Consider the following 15,734-nt stretch of genomic DNA (forward strand, 5'->3'; position numbering starts at 1 on the left):
AAAACCATGTTGCATACCACCTAAAAAACTGAATTTGGCTTTAAAATGGAAGTGAATAAGGCCCTGACAAAACAATGACAAGATGGAGGTACATTGAAAATATACCCATACTCTGCTGGTACTCAGATTAAATAACATCTTTTGTTTTACAGTCGTCAAATAGTGTGTGAGGAAGTTAACATCAGAAGTCCTAATGACTATCGAATGAGCTTGAGTCACAAAAGCCGCAAAAATAGTTTTTTAACCTTGCTAAAGCATTTAGCTCTACAATATTCTTTTTATAAATAACAAAAGGGAATAAAGAAATAAATAAAAAGAATAGTGTTCCACCCTACCAAAAATTCTTTCCAATCAGCCCTGTGTGTTGAATCGTGCTTTGCATGATAAAAATGTTTATAATCAATATTGGACACCATTTAATTCTCTCTAAAATGTGTACTCCCTTTTTTTTTTTACATTAGTCTGTTGAATAACTATTGGTTTAGAAGTAAGTTTGTAATTCAGCACTTTGTATATATCTACTACCCCTAAATATTTAAGCAACAAATTTCACATGAAAAATACCACATGGTACACTTTAGAAAATGTCATATCAGCAATAACTCAAACAATCAGCTATACTTCTGTTTGTTTTGTTCTTGTGAAGCCTTGTTCAAACTATCTGCATTTTATTCCTGTGTTTGCAGCGTACTGAGTGGGTTCTTTTGGCTGTGTGTAGCTTTTATATGCTTCATAATACCATGCAACATTCATGATCTGATCTATATTTGTAACAATACTAATTCTGATTATTTGTTGTGCAGTTACATATTTTTGTTGAATTTTTTACAATGATTTCATTCAACTGCAACCTGAACCAATGTGATTCACCAGTAATACTTTTGTGGTTTGAGTAGAAAAGGACAGAGAAGGGAACCCAATTGGGCAGGGAGCTGGAGCATCCAATTGTCATGTAATTTTCTATGCAAGAACAGCTGCTTAAAATGGTTTGCAGATTTTAGAGAATGCGAATGTGCATTGCTAGTCCAATGCCCTAAAGCAACACTGTACAATACATATGAAGTCTGCACCATTAAGCTCTGTTGCTGACTCAGTGCTAGAGTAAAAAAAATTGAGAATCTCTACCATTTTTACCAACAATCAACACTGATACTGGCACGGTATCTATAACAGGGATTCCCAGATTTTTGCGAAGGTTTTACTTTTAGTTCGATTTTCGATAACAAATGAAAAAGAAATAATTTTTTCGTGTGGTATCATTATAAATTAACAATTTTCAAAATTTTTCATTTAACTGTACTGTGGCATCTTGCCAAATTTCATGATTGTAGGTCAATGGAAAGTAGCCTATAGGTTTTGATGACTGAGTTTGCTAGTATCAAAATATGTGACGTATGTGTCTATATCTTCTGACCGCATTGACACAGAAGCTTCAATTTTTTACACTGCCAAGGGACCAAGACCACAGTGACATAAATTTCAACTTGACATGTCTACACATTTTGGTGAAAAAGGGTTTTTAACAGTCAGTCAGTCAGACAGACAGACAACAAAGTGATCCTAGAAGGGTTCCATTTTTACCGATTGAGGTACCATAAAAATTGCATATACATGGTCTAATTCCATAATGTGAAGACAGGAATTCAGGAAGCTGATACTGAAGAGCAGATAAGGCTTGTGCTCTGAAGAAGAAGAAGAAGAAGAAGAAGAAGCAGCCTGTTTGTAATATACAGCCAAGTCAGAAAATCTGCCCATCTTGCAAGAATGCATTAAATAAATATCTGGAGGAAGTTATATCAGCCTCATCACCACAGTCAGATGAGGACCTCACACCAAGCCAAGAGTTACACACAAGCTTGTCATCAATTGGTATTTCACCCATGAAACAAACAGTAAGCACCAGAGAAAAGGATCAGTATGTGAAGCAAAAAATTCAAATGACACATCATGTTATTGAAAATCAAACTGTAAATGCTATCACTGTAAATCAGCAAACTGAAAAAGTCAGTAAAAGTAAACAATGTGGAAAATTTTTGCAGCAGGAATCTAAAGAATGCATGCTACATAGCTGTGAAAAATGTACTGGGCCAGAAGCTGTAGCATCTGCAGTTCCCTGCTATTTCATAGAGCATGATGCACAGGAAATTATTGTGCATAAGCAATGGACTGATTTGGACATTCGCGACATGAAGCAAATGACAGTAGATGAATTTACTGAAGAAGTAGCAACAAAATTTTTGAGCCTATCATCGTCAAACATCAATGTGGCATCTTAAAGGAACACAAGCTTATTATCCTAGTGGATTTTGCTGAAAATTACTCATTCACTGTTCACGACGCAGTACAAGGTTAGCACTGAGAAAATTAAGTCAAGCAACAATCCATCCATTTGTTGTTTATTTTCTCTGAAATCAGAAGATGGAGTCAATGAATTTTTGCATTGTCAGTGACTGTCTGCAACATGACAAGTACTGTGCACGTTTTTACTAAGAAGCGGATTACGTATGTAAAAACACGGTTTGCTCAGGTATCCCACACCCCTTGTTTCAGTGATGTCTGCAGTACACAATACAAAAATTTTCTCATTTTGTGCTGTCACAAAAGAAACTTCTGAATGATGGCAGAATGGACGTATTTATTTATTTAATTTTTTTGGGTTAAAAGTCATGCAGTCACTTTCGGATGGAAGCGGAGGTAAAGCAAAGCGGTTAGCAATGAGAACATGCTGGCAACAGCAAAGTAATAGGCAGATTCAGCTGGCTAGGTATGTGTTTTGCTGCTGCACTGAGAGCGTTAATGGCATTAAATATGTTTTCACCCGCAAAGAAGAAATTGAACAAGTCTCGAAAAAAATTAAAAAATGCACTTTTCGCTACCTTCCCCAATGAAGGTAGAACATAATAATAATATGTCAGATTGAGTTTGACTACCTGCAGAATATGAGCATATTGTCAATGCACCTTGACACACTCGCATTGTTTTTAGAGCCTTACATACTCTTGCACTGCAAAACCAAATCTACTTTTCTTGGTGGTTCAGAAGGTGGGTTTTTAGAATGAAAATGTTTAAAAGCACTTGGGGGGGGGTTTACAAAATCTGTCAACTTTGAATTGAATGGAATTATATATTCAAAGAACTTGTATCGGTAATTTATGACATGCGAAGTTTGAAGTTTATCCCACAATTACTTCCACAGATATAAAAATCTAAACTTGACATTTTTCTCAAGCATCTATTTTTTCACCCGACTTTGCCTCAAATTATCCATATTGAAACTGCTCATGAAATCTTATTATTTCAATTAAGAGAATGCAAAACATTGTGCAAGATGGCAGAGTTGTTTTTGAGGAAAATGTAGCCGGAGATGATAAGCCTCAAAGTCGCCGAATACTCAGCGGGTGCACTCACTGCCGACAGCTGCGCTACGGGATTAAACAAATGACAACATCTTCAAGTACCAGAATAGATGATTTTGTACTTTACCAATGTTTACTGGGAACATGAGTGAATGTTCACATACATTTTTATCAAAATCCATGAGAGTCATGTGGGAATCTGTGGACCACTTGACAAGGAATAAAATAATACACAAGTATACAGAGGAAACAATACACGTATGCATAACTTTCGTCTTTCCAGTCCGCATCATTTTAAGTAGCAGGTAAGAAATGAGTAAAACTATAGGCACAGATTCATTGTGTGTAGGATTTATACTGGATATGAACAATAAGCTACATATTTATTTTGTGTTATTCTAATTTTTATTGAATGTCATTCTCATTCTACAACAGAAATTTCCAATGACACGAAGTAGTAAAAATCACCCAATTTTCTGTATGTTTGTGAGTCCACTATTAAGACTTACATTCTTGCATAACAGGAGAGACAGAGTACAAAAACTCAAAATTCTGCTAAAGAAGTATGTGTTTATTGTTAATTTATGTTATTAACTCCTACACATCTGTGCAAAGAGTTTACTGAGGTACAAAGTCAGCATGATAATGCTTTATAAGACTTGCCTAAACAACATAAAACAACAGTAAAACCTTGTAAAAATAAAACTGTTCAAATGTCATGATCGAAACTGTAGTATCCATTAACTTCACTAAATGAGGGAAAACCTTTTATACATAAATATAACTATCTCACATCACTGATACAGGTTTCATAAAATATGGCTAATGTCTTCTTGCTTTAACAACAGAGTTCTACATGATATGCTTGTGCTGCCTTCTATATCACTCTGTTACTATATCACTGGCATTAAATACTTAACAGTCAACACTATCTGATAGCACCTTGGCAGCATCTTTTTCATATACAATGCAGTATAGACAAATAAAAATAACAGTGAGGATCTGTTTTTGCTTATTCTTGAATTCATAGTGTAACGAACAGAAACCACTCAACATGTCACGGAAAACTACCTCTATAAGCACAAATAAGATAACGAAGCAACAGAAGTCCTCGCATTTAACTTCTAGCTTTTGTTTTTCCTCCCTGTGCTTCATTTCTTTGTCTTGCAATCATAGAGCTTAACACATAACATAGTCTTTGTAGAACCAACATCATGGATTAAATATTAAGTTACAAGTTTATATACAAGTATTAAACAGCTACTTCAACCAAATTCTCTCAGGTTTGTATGGACAATGATATTTGGCAGTTCAATATCAAAATATAAATATTGCACAAGTAACAGGTTACGCCTAAACTTCATTTGGTCGTGCTGAAATACTTATCAACTGAAGCAACCTAACAACAGTTCAAGAGAAACAATGTACATTTTAAGCACTTGAGTGTACATAAAATCTTGTCACTGAAACAAATTGAAACAAATGCGCAAAATCAAAAACTGTTTTGCAATAAATCTACAGTTATGTTGTAACTACTCACTGCAATAAGCAATTTCGTTGTGCATTTCTTGGCATGTATTACACTATCTGTAAAACAAGCAGAGAGAAAAAACATCTCATTTTTTAAAAAATTGTTAGTACATAATTTATGTATACAATTTCTATGGACACAAGCACTGCAATAACAAAGCTGGTTTTAAGTGTTTTTCGCCAATATGGTAACATTTCTTCCCCTATTGCAACAGGGCTAGTTCTCCGGTAACATTATTAACTTGAGTTTCTTTGCCAAAAATTGCTAATACAGTTGTTGAACCAGACTGTACTTCAGTAAGGCCAGCATCTGTAATACAGTGTGCTGGAAGTTTATTCACCTCAGCCTCTTTTTCTAGCAATTTCAGGTGCTGGTAGTTAAGACCCTTAAGGACGACCATTTTTCCACTGTAAAAAAATAGAAAAATAAAACAGAGACTGTAATATAACGCTGTAAGTGTGAAACAAAAAGACTATTTATAGAATTACGCTTAAAAGACAATCTGTAGAAAACTAGTATTAAGTGTAAAGAGCATCTAATCGCATTGGAGTAAGCTTCACCTGCAAAGTACTTCAACACAATTATGAAAACACACCAATTTTAAGTGCATGAAGCATCAGTTGTCTTAGCAGACGTAGACTTGGCCTGCCAGGGACACAGTGACCATTGTAAATAACATACAGGTAAAACAAGCTTAAGTCACACAAAATTTGATTTTACAACCAGTTTCGCCTGTCACACACTAGCACCATCAGATAATCATTACCTTAGTAGGTGAGTGAAAGTACCATTCACTACTACAGTCAAAGCCAAAGTAGTTTAACACTACACAACTTGGATATAAGAGAGTGTGTGTTATGCCAAGCAAACTCCTATATATTTTTGGAATGAGGAAGAGGGAAGAAACCAAAAGGGTTAATAAAAACAAAGTAATCTGATAAGATCTCAATTTTTAGCCTTTATCTTCTACAATAAATAATTACATCTGACAATGTTACAATACAATTATGATTTCACACTACTTTGTGTTTGACTGTGAAAATGGGCAGTACTTTTAAGCCCCTAACATGCTGTCCCCAGGGCAATGATCATCTGGTAACACTTACACCTGAGGGTGCAACCAGTCATAGAACTAAACTGTGTGTAAGTTGTGTTATTTGTATAGCATTCATTAACTAACATGCAGGTACCTCACCTTCCTGAGCTTGAATAAAGGAAACATTTAAGCTTTAACCACTTTAACTCAAGTTAAACTATTTTAAGAAATAATCCATGTCATGAACTGTACAGAAAAACTGAATGTGTCTTCAATTTTATTTCCCATAACTTTTTTTCCATTTAATAAACATAAGGGTTAAATACACTCTGTTTGAGAACTCTCTACTAGTATTACAGAAATAAATGTTTCTAGAGAAACTGGAAAAAGTATACTACTACTACTACTACTACTACTACTACTAATAATAATAATAATAATAATAATAGCTATCTGCATGCGTTTGATACCTGGTAAAATGCTGTAAGAGGTAAACAGAAATAAAATATCTAACATAATAATCAACTATGTAGGAAAAGATACACTGCTACTTCACATGAAGAAGGCACGTTTAAGTTGCGAACAGACACACTTAAAAGCCACAGCCTTCATCAGCAAAAGAGAAACACACACCATTCATAGACACAAGCAAGCACACCTCATGCACACATGACTGTCAACTCTGGCAACTCGGGCCAGAATGCAACTGTCATGTGGGATGGAAGAGGCAATCTGTAGGGGGTGGGAAAGGGATAGTAGTGTACAGGTGGAGGGAGAGAGCAACGCTGTCCGATTGAGTGCGCAGGAACTAGAATGACAACAGGTACAGCGTCACAAGGTTGTGGGGCAAGGTGGTGGAGAAAAATGGAGCAAAAAAAGGAGAGGAGTGGGGAAAGACGGGTGGGAGTATTGGCAGAGGGCAACCAACAAAGAGATTGGGAGACAAGAAAGGCAAGATGATGGGACAGATGGGGTGTGTGGATGGTATGTTACCAAAGGTCGAGCTCGATAATTACAGGAGTGGAGAATGTATTGTAAAGATAACTCCCACCTGTGCAGTTCAGAAAAGCCGGAGGTGGAAGGGTGGATCCACATGGCATGAGTAGTGAGGCAGCCACTGAAATCAAGTATGTTATGTTCAGCTGTGTGATGTGCCACAGGGTGGTCTACTTTGCTCTTGGCCATAGTTTAGCAGTGGCAGTTAATTCTGGTGGACAGCTGGTTGGTAATCGTACTGATATAAACAGCTGTGCAGTGATTGCAAGCTTTGTGCAAGCATCTTTTAATGGTGCCCATCTGCAAATTAATGTGTCTTCTTTATGGAAAGTAGCAATATATCTTTTCCTACATTGTTGGTATTCGAATGTGGAGTTTCCATTGCTTGATATAATAATCACTGATTTAAGGAAAAAATATGAGTGTGATTATGTAGAAAGAGGAGAGGAAGGATTCAATAATGAAGAAAATAACATACCAACTAATCCAATCACAGGAGCGCGAATGGCAGAGATGCAGGATCCACGGATATTACATAAAGTATTATATCTTATTGACAAAAGAACGCAATGGAAAGCTTACAGAACAGATTTTAATGCCATACTAAGTGTTAATGACGTGTTACTGTTTAAAAATTGAGAAAAGGTTCTTCAGAAACTACTGTAACTGGTAGTGGTCTCTGAAAAACCTTTTCAAAAAAAGAGAAATGAAATCTACCTTTAAATTAGCCCCACACTATCGGGGATTGAAGGATTTTAGTTAGAACAAATCAGCAATGGTACATAAAATATCTCTATAATTATAAAAATCCACGAAACAGAAGATGTATCACCAGCTTTCTAGCACCATGTTGCCATAATACCACTAATGAAGACAGGAGCAGATAAATGAGACACTAAGTGAATGATCAGTAGGACATAAAAAATGCACAGATTCTGCTAGAATAATATGCAGAGGAACAAAACATCTGAGGAGATACTAGAGAAACATTAGCCTTCAAAAACAAAGGTACCAGTGTAGAAATTTTGACCCTATGCTTAGTGATGGAGGCAAGAATAAAGAACTGGAATACCCTCACGCCATCCTTTGGGGAAGTCTTCCACGATGTGCATTATGAGGTTCAGAATTCTGAGAACAATTCAGATAAAGAAATGAAACAAATACACACACACACACACACACACACACACACACAGACATACTTTTAACAAAAACTCATTAATACTATGTTATCTTTTCAGTGATACTTGCAGATTAATGATGAGGTGAGTTTCAAGGCAGACCATTTTTTGATCAGCGAAAATGCAGATTTATACAGCCAAGGTTACTGCCAAGTCATCTATCACTGGGAAAAATGTGTTGTACTGTAGGGTGAAAATGTTGAGAAGATCTAACAGCATCACCAAGCTTCATGGCAGCAGCTTGATTCTGTTTCAAGCGATAATTAAAACTTTACACCAAGTTCTCATACCATAAAGTCTTAGTGAAACTGTACTCTTATTAGCAGTGTTTACTGACATGGCCACATGCACAAGTAGCAGAAATACTGTAATGAGCTGAGACTACCACTTGATGCAGACTTGCAGCTGAGCCGAGTTAGATGACAAGAAAAGTGTGGAAAGATGAAAAGAGGATGATAAACAATTTCTACTGACTATGGAAAGCATAGGGGCAACAACACAAACAGCTATAGCTACTCAAAATTCTGGATAGTGTGGGAATATTAACAGTAACACAAATTCATACACAACAGACAATTAATTAGTGAAAAACAGCTACAGGTAGTAGTATGACAGAGAAAAAGAAGCACCACACATGTGATTAAGGTGACAACATTGACATATTGTGTCTTCACTGGTTTCAACATGTTGTTGTTGTTGTGGTCTTCAGTCCAGAGACTGGTTTGATGCAGCTCTCCATGCTACTCAATAAATCTCATTTTCTGGGATTAGATGTCAGTCTGAACATACTGATTTAGATTTTCCTGTCTCTCCTGTGTTAGGATGTTTTTTAAAAATAGGTGGTATGCAGTTCCTCAATTTTAATTTTCTTTGCTACTGTTAGATAGTTAAATGTAACTGCAAGAGTCATAATTGGGAGACAGGCACGTGAATGGGTACATAGCAATGCATTATAAAAAAAAGAGAACAATTAGGGAAAAAATTTGATTTGTATGACATCGATGACTGAGAAGTATGATGAATAGAATAATATTTGCTTCAGTTGTGATAATTATTTATTCATCTGCAGCCAGTTTTGGGATGTTAAATCCCATTTTCAGGTATATAAAAGATTTTTGTATTTGGTCATGCATAACATACAACCGGGCCTGTCAGTGCAAAGGATCCATGTTGCTGCAGCTTAAGCACAAACTGTCTACCGTTGGGCAGCCGCATGCTATTGACACCAGCAAGGACAAGAGTCCTTGTTGGTGTCCATAGCATGTGCAGCTGCCAGACAGTGAGCAGTTTCCACCTAAGATGCAGTGACTTGAAGCCTTTGCACTGACTGGCCTGACTGTATGTTATGCATGATCATATACAATTTTTTTTTTGTTCTTCTGAAGATTGAATTTTAACGTCCCGAAACTGGCATGGATTGAATAAACCATTATCACAACTGAAATGGATGCTATTCTATTAATTTGAAAAATAAAGAAATAAACAAATAAAATAAAAAATAGATACATCACTTCCACTTCAAAATAAACATCTATAGTTTATAATAAATTATATATAGCATTTTTTTAACTGGCTGATTTAACATTTGTCAATAAAATGAAATAGTACCAAAATGCAACAACTACTTGACTGTCAAGTATTACAAGTGTAATGACATAAACCAATACCACTTATGAACAAGCCAAATGACATTACCCGTTATCTTCCCAATTAATCAAATCTTCAGCATACTGTGGTGAAGCTGTTAATTTCTGGTAAAGGCCCAATGTTGCATGCCCAACCTGCAACAAACATCAACACTGTCAATAATTACATAGTTTACTTCCAAATTTAACAATGGAAACAGTTGTCAGATTATCTGACAATAGAAACAAGCGAACTGAACACTAGGTATAATATATGAAGAATTTTTTTCTTTCTCAGGATTCTCAATCAGCAGTGAACTGGTAAAGTATATCTCACACATCTGTAACTTGTGCAAATGATTTTGCCTTGGCCCTCAATATTTCTTAAAACCTAGGAATGAGTACTCATTTAAAAATATGAAACCTAGACGGGAAAGTTTTAGTACAGCTTTCAAAACTACAGAAGTTATCAGTAAATCTACACCATTTACTTCGCTGATTGGACAAATAATAGAGGAATTACCAAATTCAGTGTACAACCCTTTGAAAACAATGTGTCCGCAAACATTTCTGCTCAGGATGTATGTAATAATGTACGGTCATACCATCTGATAATAAAAGCAACTACATAGAGCAACTACAGGAGTTACTTTATTAATAACCAGTAGCCAAATAAGTGGATGATGGAGACAATCACTGATAGCTAATGGTTGCTGACTGTAGTAAACAGTCATTTGATGGGAATATAAGGAGTGCCTGGAATCATAACACTGGTTTCTGGAGAAAGTATGATAATCTAAGTGGAAGCTTGCTAGTATAAAGCTCCGATCCTACATAGTCTGTAGGGCAGATAAATTTCTGTTTCCTGCATTGCCCTAAAAGTTTTAGACTGTGTTCTGGTCTCTGCTGCATACACAAGAACAAGAACAACAACAACAAACTAAAACTACTTGCTTGTCATGAATTTCTGAATCCTTCGTAATTATTACACAGTGTAATGAAATTTGAATTAAAATATTAATGTAAATAATTGCTGTACGAAGGATAAGGTGAGCTTTACTGCGGATAGAGAGTAGGTATTCGTGTGCTTACACCATCATGGCTTGTTGGTACACCAAGTCAGGTGTAGTTCTACAAATGACTGCCAGCTAACCGTATTGAGCAAAAGTCCTTGATTCATTATATTACTCAGATTCGAAACTCTCTGGCAGAGGGTTTTGACTGCATGTTCCCAAAATTGTGTGTTTCCTGTATATTTTTTGTCCGTTGTCACTCTTTCCAAATACTCCTGTACTCAAACTTGTTTGTTCATATGAACACAATATTGCAGTCTTTAGAGTTACATTTTTGTGGTATGGAATGCTGTTTGTACTCATCAATTTTTATTTTTACCATAACAACTTTTTCTGAAGGCAAGTGTGTGTGTGTGTGTGTGTGTGTGTGTGTGTGTGTGTGTGGGGGGGGGGGGGGGGGGGGGAGAAAGATGAAAGAACCCCCTATTCATTTTGGCTGGTTCGACCTTCATTACTGTTTCTAACCCACAAATCAATAATATCTGAGCTAAGTATTCACTGTACAGAGCTTGCTCTGAAGGCCAGCGAAAAACTCTGTCCTAATTTAAATGAAAATCAGAGAAACATATGTGGGAAAACAATATGTACTTTACGGCCAAGTCCTGAATTTATACAGCTGTCTTCTTCAAAACATGGGCTCTTCTGGTATTTCCTTAAATCTTACACATATTACAAATTGATGTGCACTGTTAGCTGCAACAGGCAGAAGTCTTGCGTTGTTGGTACTGTACATTTTCATGATTTTGACTGAGATAAACTCATGCTGCAGAGTAAGAGTTGACACAGAAACAGCTAAGTAAAAAAAAATCCATGCACTTCACACGTTTATTTACACATAAGTCAACTTCTGAAATGTTCCTTTATGTCAAGGCCATGTTTGCAAGATTCACATATTTTACTGCTTGTGTCGCTTCTGCATCACCTTTCATTGATTGTATCAATTCCTGTTTCTACTGTGATGTACTGCGAAATTTTGAACATTTGTGCATGCTGCAACAAACTCATGCTGTTATCATTAACTGAAGTCTTAAACTTATTTGTGCTCATCTAAAATTTTTGAGAACAGTAGTCCTATCCTCATTCAAAGAAATCATTCTTTAACTTCATTGCATAATTACTTGAGAAACAGATTTTTAAGAATTTTTGAATGCTTATTATTTTTGCAAGTTAACGATGCATGTATTTTGGATAACTGATTTAGATGCAAATCAGCATTTGTGAATCACTGCTACTGCCAAAGAATAGATCACCCCAAATTTCATTGCAAATCAACGAGAATAAATATGTATTTTAGAGAATTTTCGAAAGTTACCTTTGTCGTGTGCACAATATAATTTCGTAGTAAATTAATGTTTGGAATTTAGTTACTGTAGCAGATATTATAACTAACATATTGTGTTACATCTAATTTTCCCCTATAGAAGAGTATAGAGTATATATTTACATTTACTGTAGATTAACTGCAAAAAGTTTTAAGTAACTGGTAATTTTTACCAAAAGTTTTCCTACTGCCTTAATAGCAATCTCGTTTTTTGTATTTGCTTGAAATCTTATAGGGAATTAGTAATTTTTTACCTCAACAGATTAAAAGATATTCAGCAGGCTGAGTTTAAAGTTATTTGCCCACTGCCCTGTAATAGTCTAGTAACGGGGTACTTTTTGCTTGCAAAAAACGAGGTAGAAGATTTTACTTTTTATCTCGTACATACAGTTGGGAGTATGTTGAATCCATGTTTTCAACCTCCAAAACCCTCTGGTCGACTTTCTGAAGCCAAAAACCACGAAATGTTGGCAACTTTTTCAGATTTTCACCTATTACTCAGAAACTTTGCACGCTACTGAAAATTTTACCATTACCAAAATAAAAGAGCATTAAATCTTGCGTCAAATGATCTACTTAAAAGTCAGAATTGGTGCAGCTGTTTGGTCGCAATCAGTTGTGAAAGCTCGTTCATTTTTACCAACTTGGCCAAAATGTCGGCTCCAACGCCTACGACTCAAAAACAGCTACTCGAAATGAAAAATGTCAAGTTATCAGAGTTGTAGTGCATGAAATTTCAAGTTACAAAAGCATCTAGTTTTTCAGTTTTAGGCACTATTAAGTGTTCGTACAATTGAAAGCCAAAGTAATTCAATTTTGTTGTAAGCCAAAATTATTCAATGAAATGAAATTTCAAATAGGGAGACGTAATTCTGTCCAACCTTCCAGTGTAGAGGTATCTTACAGATCTCTCTTGAACGACATGTCGTAATCAGTCGGGTCAGCCATATCCACCGTTCCTTCAATGTAAGCACAGCCAACAAGGGCGAGATATCACCCCAGTGAAGATATGAGCTGTATTTGGGGAAATCCACTGAGATAAGCAACTTTGGCAAAGGGCAGATTATTATTACACAGAGCCTATGAAGGAGCATTTCAAAAACAGCTAAGCTTGTCAAATGTTCATATGCTATGGAAAGAGGTAGAAGTCCGAGTGAATCTATCACTAGGTGCTACACGGTTGGACGGCCACAGCTCTTTACCGAACATGGGGATCGGAGGCTTGTCTGCTCTGCATAGGACGACGGATGGTGATCTGTGGCACATCTGCCGAACAAGCACAATGCTGGAGTGCACACAAGTGTTTCACAGCACGCTGTTCATAGTACATCGTTGAACATTGAGCTCTGCAGCAGACGACCCCTATAAGTTCACATGTTGACACATCAATTATGATTGCAGTGGGCACGGGACCATTGGTATTCGATCGTCGATCAATAAAAATGTGTCAGTTCTTTGGGTAAATCACATTTTTGCTACACTTGGTTGATGTTCGTCTCCACAAATGCCGTCATCGAGGTGATAGGTGGCTAGAAACATGCAGTACGCTATGGATGCAGGCTGGTGGGAGCAGTATCATGCTATGGGAGACACTCTCCTGCATTTGCATGGGACCTGTTGTAGTAATCGAAGACACGGTGACAGCTGCGAACCATCTGTATCTCTTCATGCTTGATGTCTTCCCTGACGGTGATGTCATCTTTCAGAGTATAATTGCTCATGTCTATTCGTCTGATGTAAATCCTGTGGAACCCATGTAGGTCAGTATCAGGCGCCATCACTGCATACACAAATCAGTGGCCCATTATTTACGCAAATTAAATGACTTGTGCGTACACATCTAATACCACGCACCTACCAACAAATTTTTGGATATCTGATATGCAGAATCAATTATGTATTTCATTCCAAATATGGACAAACTAGCTATTAAACAGGCGGTCACCTGCTCTATAAAGCTGCTTTGGCACATCAAAGAAAAGTTTGGAGCCATCTGTATCAAACATGAAACCCATTTCAGAAAGCACTACATATCCCAAATTACAGTTATATTCGACGGTTGCCTAAGTGATGATTCCAAAGGGGGAACAAAATCATCTGAACGATCTTGTAATTTAAAGACACCTGGTTCTTTATCAGGTATCATTTTCGATGGAGATACAAATGCTGCAGTCGCATAGGAGTTTCTCGCAAATGAGAGCAACAAGAACTGCTTGATTTTGATGCTCGTGCAGAAATTTGAGGATGGCGGTATTCAAATGCAACAGGCAGAAGAAGATGTGGTTTCATTAATTGTGCAAACAGCTATTTCCCAAGTTGTTCAGCCTGACAGTGTGGCAATTGTAAGCAAGGACACTGACAGCTCCTAATCGGTCAAGGAAACAACTACAACAACTTGTACTTCCATAAACCGGTAACAGGGAAATCAGCAAGAGTGTGGTACTCCAGTAATTCTCTCAATTTCAATCCGGAAATGCCCTTTACAACCAGGCCTCCACAGGATGTGATACTACGTCATCTTTTTTTGGTCAAGGAAAAGGGAAATTACTAAATCTTATGAAAAACAGCCACAACTCAAAGTGCAAGCTGTGAATCTGTTAAACCCTCAGCCTCTTGAGACGTAAGAGCACAGGTCGGAAAAAGTTGCACGACTTTGGATCAGCTCAGGTATGAGCTTTTTGTGAAGTCTGCCCTGAAAATCTTTCAGACTTGAAACGCTACTGCCAACATCAGATGTAGTGATCCTATCATCAAGTGCAATCTTGACAGGGGGAAGAAAACTGATCCATGCCTGTGAGGCTGGAAGAAAAACTTCTTATGTTTGTTTCCCTTGATGATGACAAAAGATGCAGCACCACACACATTACTGAAGATGGTTTCCTGCTCTTGCAAAACAGGATGTACAGCAGTATGTGGATGTTGCAAACCTGGACTGAACTGCTCCTCCACGTGCAAACACTGTTGTGGCTTATCTTGCAAGAATGCCCCAGAAATTGAGCTCAAAGAGGAGGAGGAAGATATCGAATGTATGTTCCAGGATGAGAAAGATGGTGCATGTGCCGAAACGGATCCTAAAGATCAGATGCTGGACTAGGACCTGCCGCAGTCTCCCAAATTACCTCGATGGAATTGAAATTTGATAAAATGTCAATCTCTGATACTTAAATTGTGTTTTTAGTATTGTCATGCTCCTTTATTTGTTCATTTGCACAAATTTTTATATTACTCGTACGTAAATATACATCGGCCATTACTATGTACTTGGTTTTCATTTTAGCAACGCACTCTTACCATTTAAGCATGGATAAAAATGAATAAAAATACATGAGTGAGAATATTAAAATGACATATGTAGGAAACATGTATGTGCTCATTAGAGTACAGTCTTCTCACTGAAAATTTCATTTCACTGAATAACTTTGACTTACAATAAATAAATAAATAAATAAATTTGGAATTCTCTGGCTTTCAAGTGTATGAACGCTTAATAGTGCCTAAAGCTGAAAAACTAGATGCTTTTGTAACAAGAATTTTCATGCTCTAGAACTTTGATAACTTGACATTTTTCTTTTGGAGTAGTCGCTTTTGAGTTACAGGCACTGGTGTCGAATTTTT

General features: G+C 36.7%; 1 protein-coding gene across 2 annotated transcripts in view; it reads right to left on the minus strand.

Annotated features, from left to right (window-relative positions):
* Positions 1-3,754: 3,754 nt before the first annotated feature.
* The window catches only part of LOC126255239 (probable peptidyl-tRNA hydrolase 2), a 65,728-nt gene continuing 53,748 nt past the window's right edge, over positions 3,755-15,734 (minus strand). The window contains exons 4-5 of one of the 2 annotated variants that reach the window (XR_007546460.1): positions 9,796-9,881; positions 3,755-5,294 (exon numbers count right to left, since the gene is read on the minus strand). Coding sequence is in view for 1 of the 2 variants with exons in the window: in XM_049955378.1 (XP_049811335.1) it covers positions 5,090-5,294; positions 9,796-9,881 (291 nt within the window). In the remaining variant the exon portion in view is untranslated. The remainder of the gene's footprint in view (positions 5,295-9,795; positions 9,882-15,734) is intronic. The other variant, XM_049955378.1, reaches the window with a different exon arrangement.

This window comes from Schistocerca nitens, chromosome 1 (genome assembly GCF_023898315.1).
Source record: "Schistocerca nitens isolate TAMUIC-IGC-003100 chromosome 1, iqSchNite1.1, whole genome shotgun sequence".
In the NCBI taxonomy this organism is placed as follows: Eukaryota; Metazoa; Arthropoda; class Insecta; order Orthoptera; family Acrididae; genus Schistocerca; species Schistocerca nitens.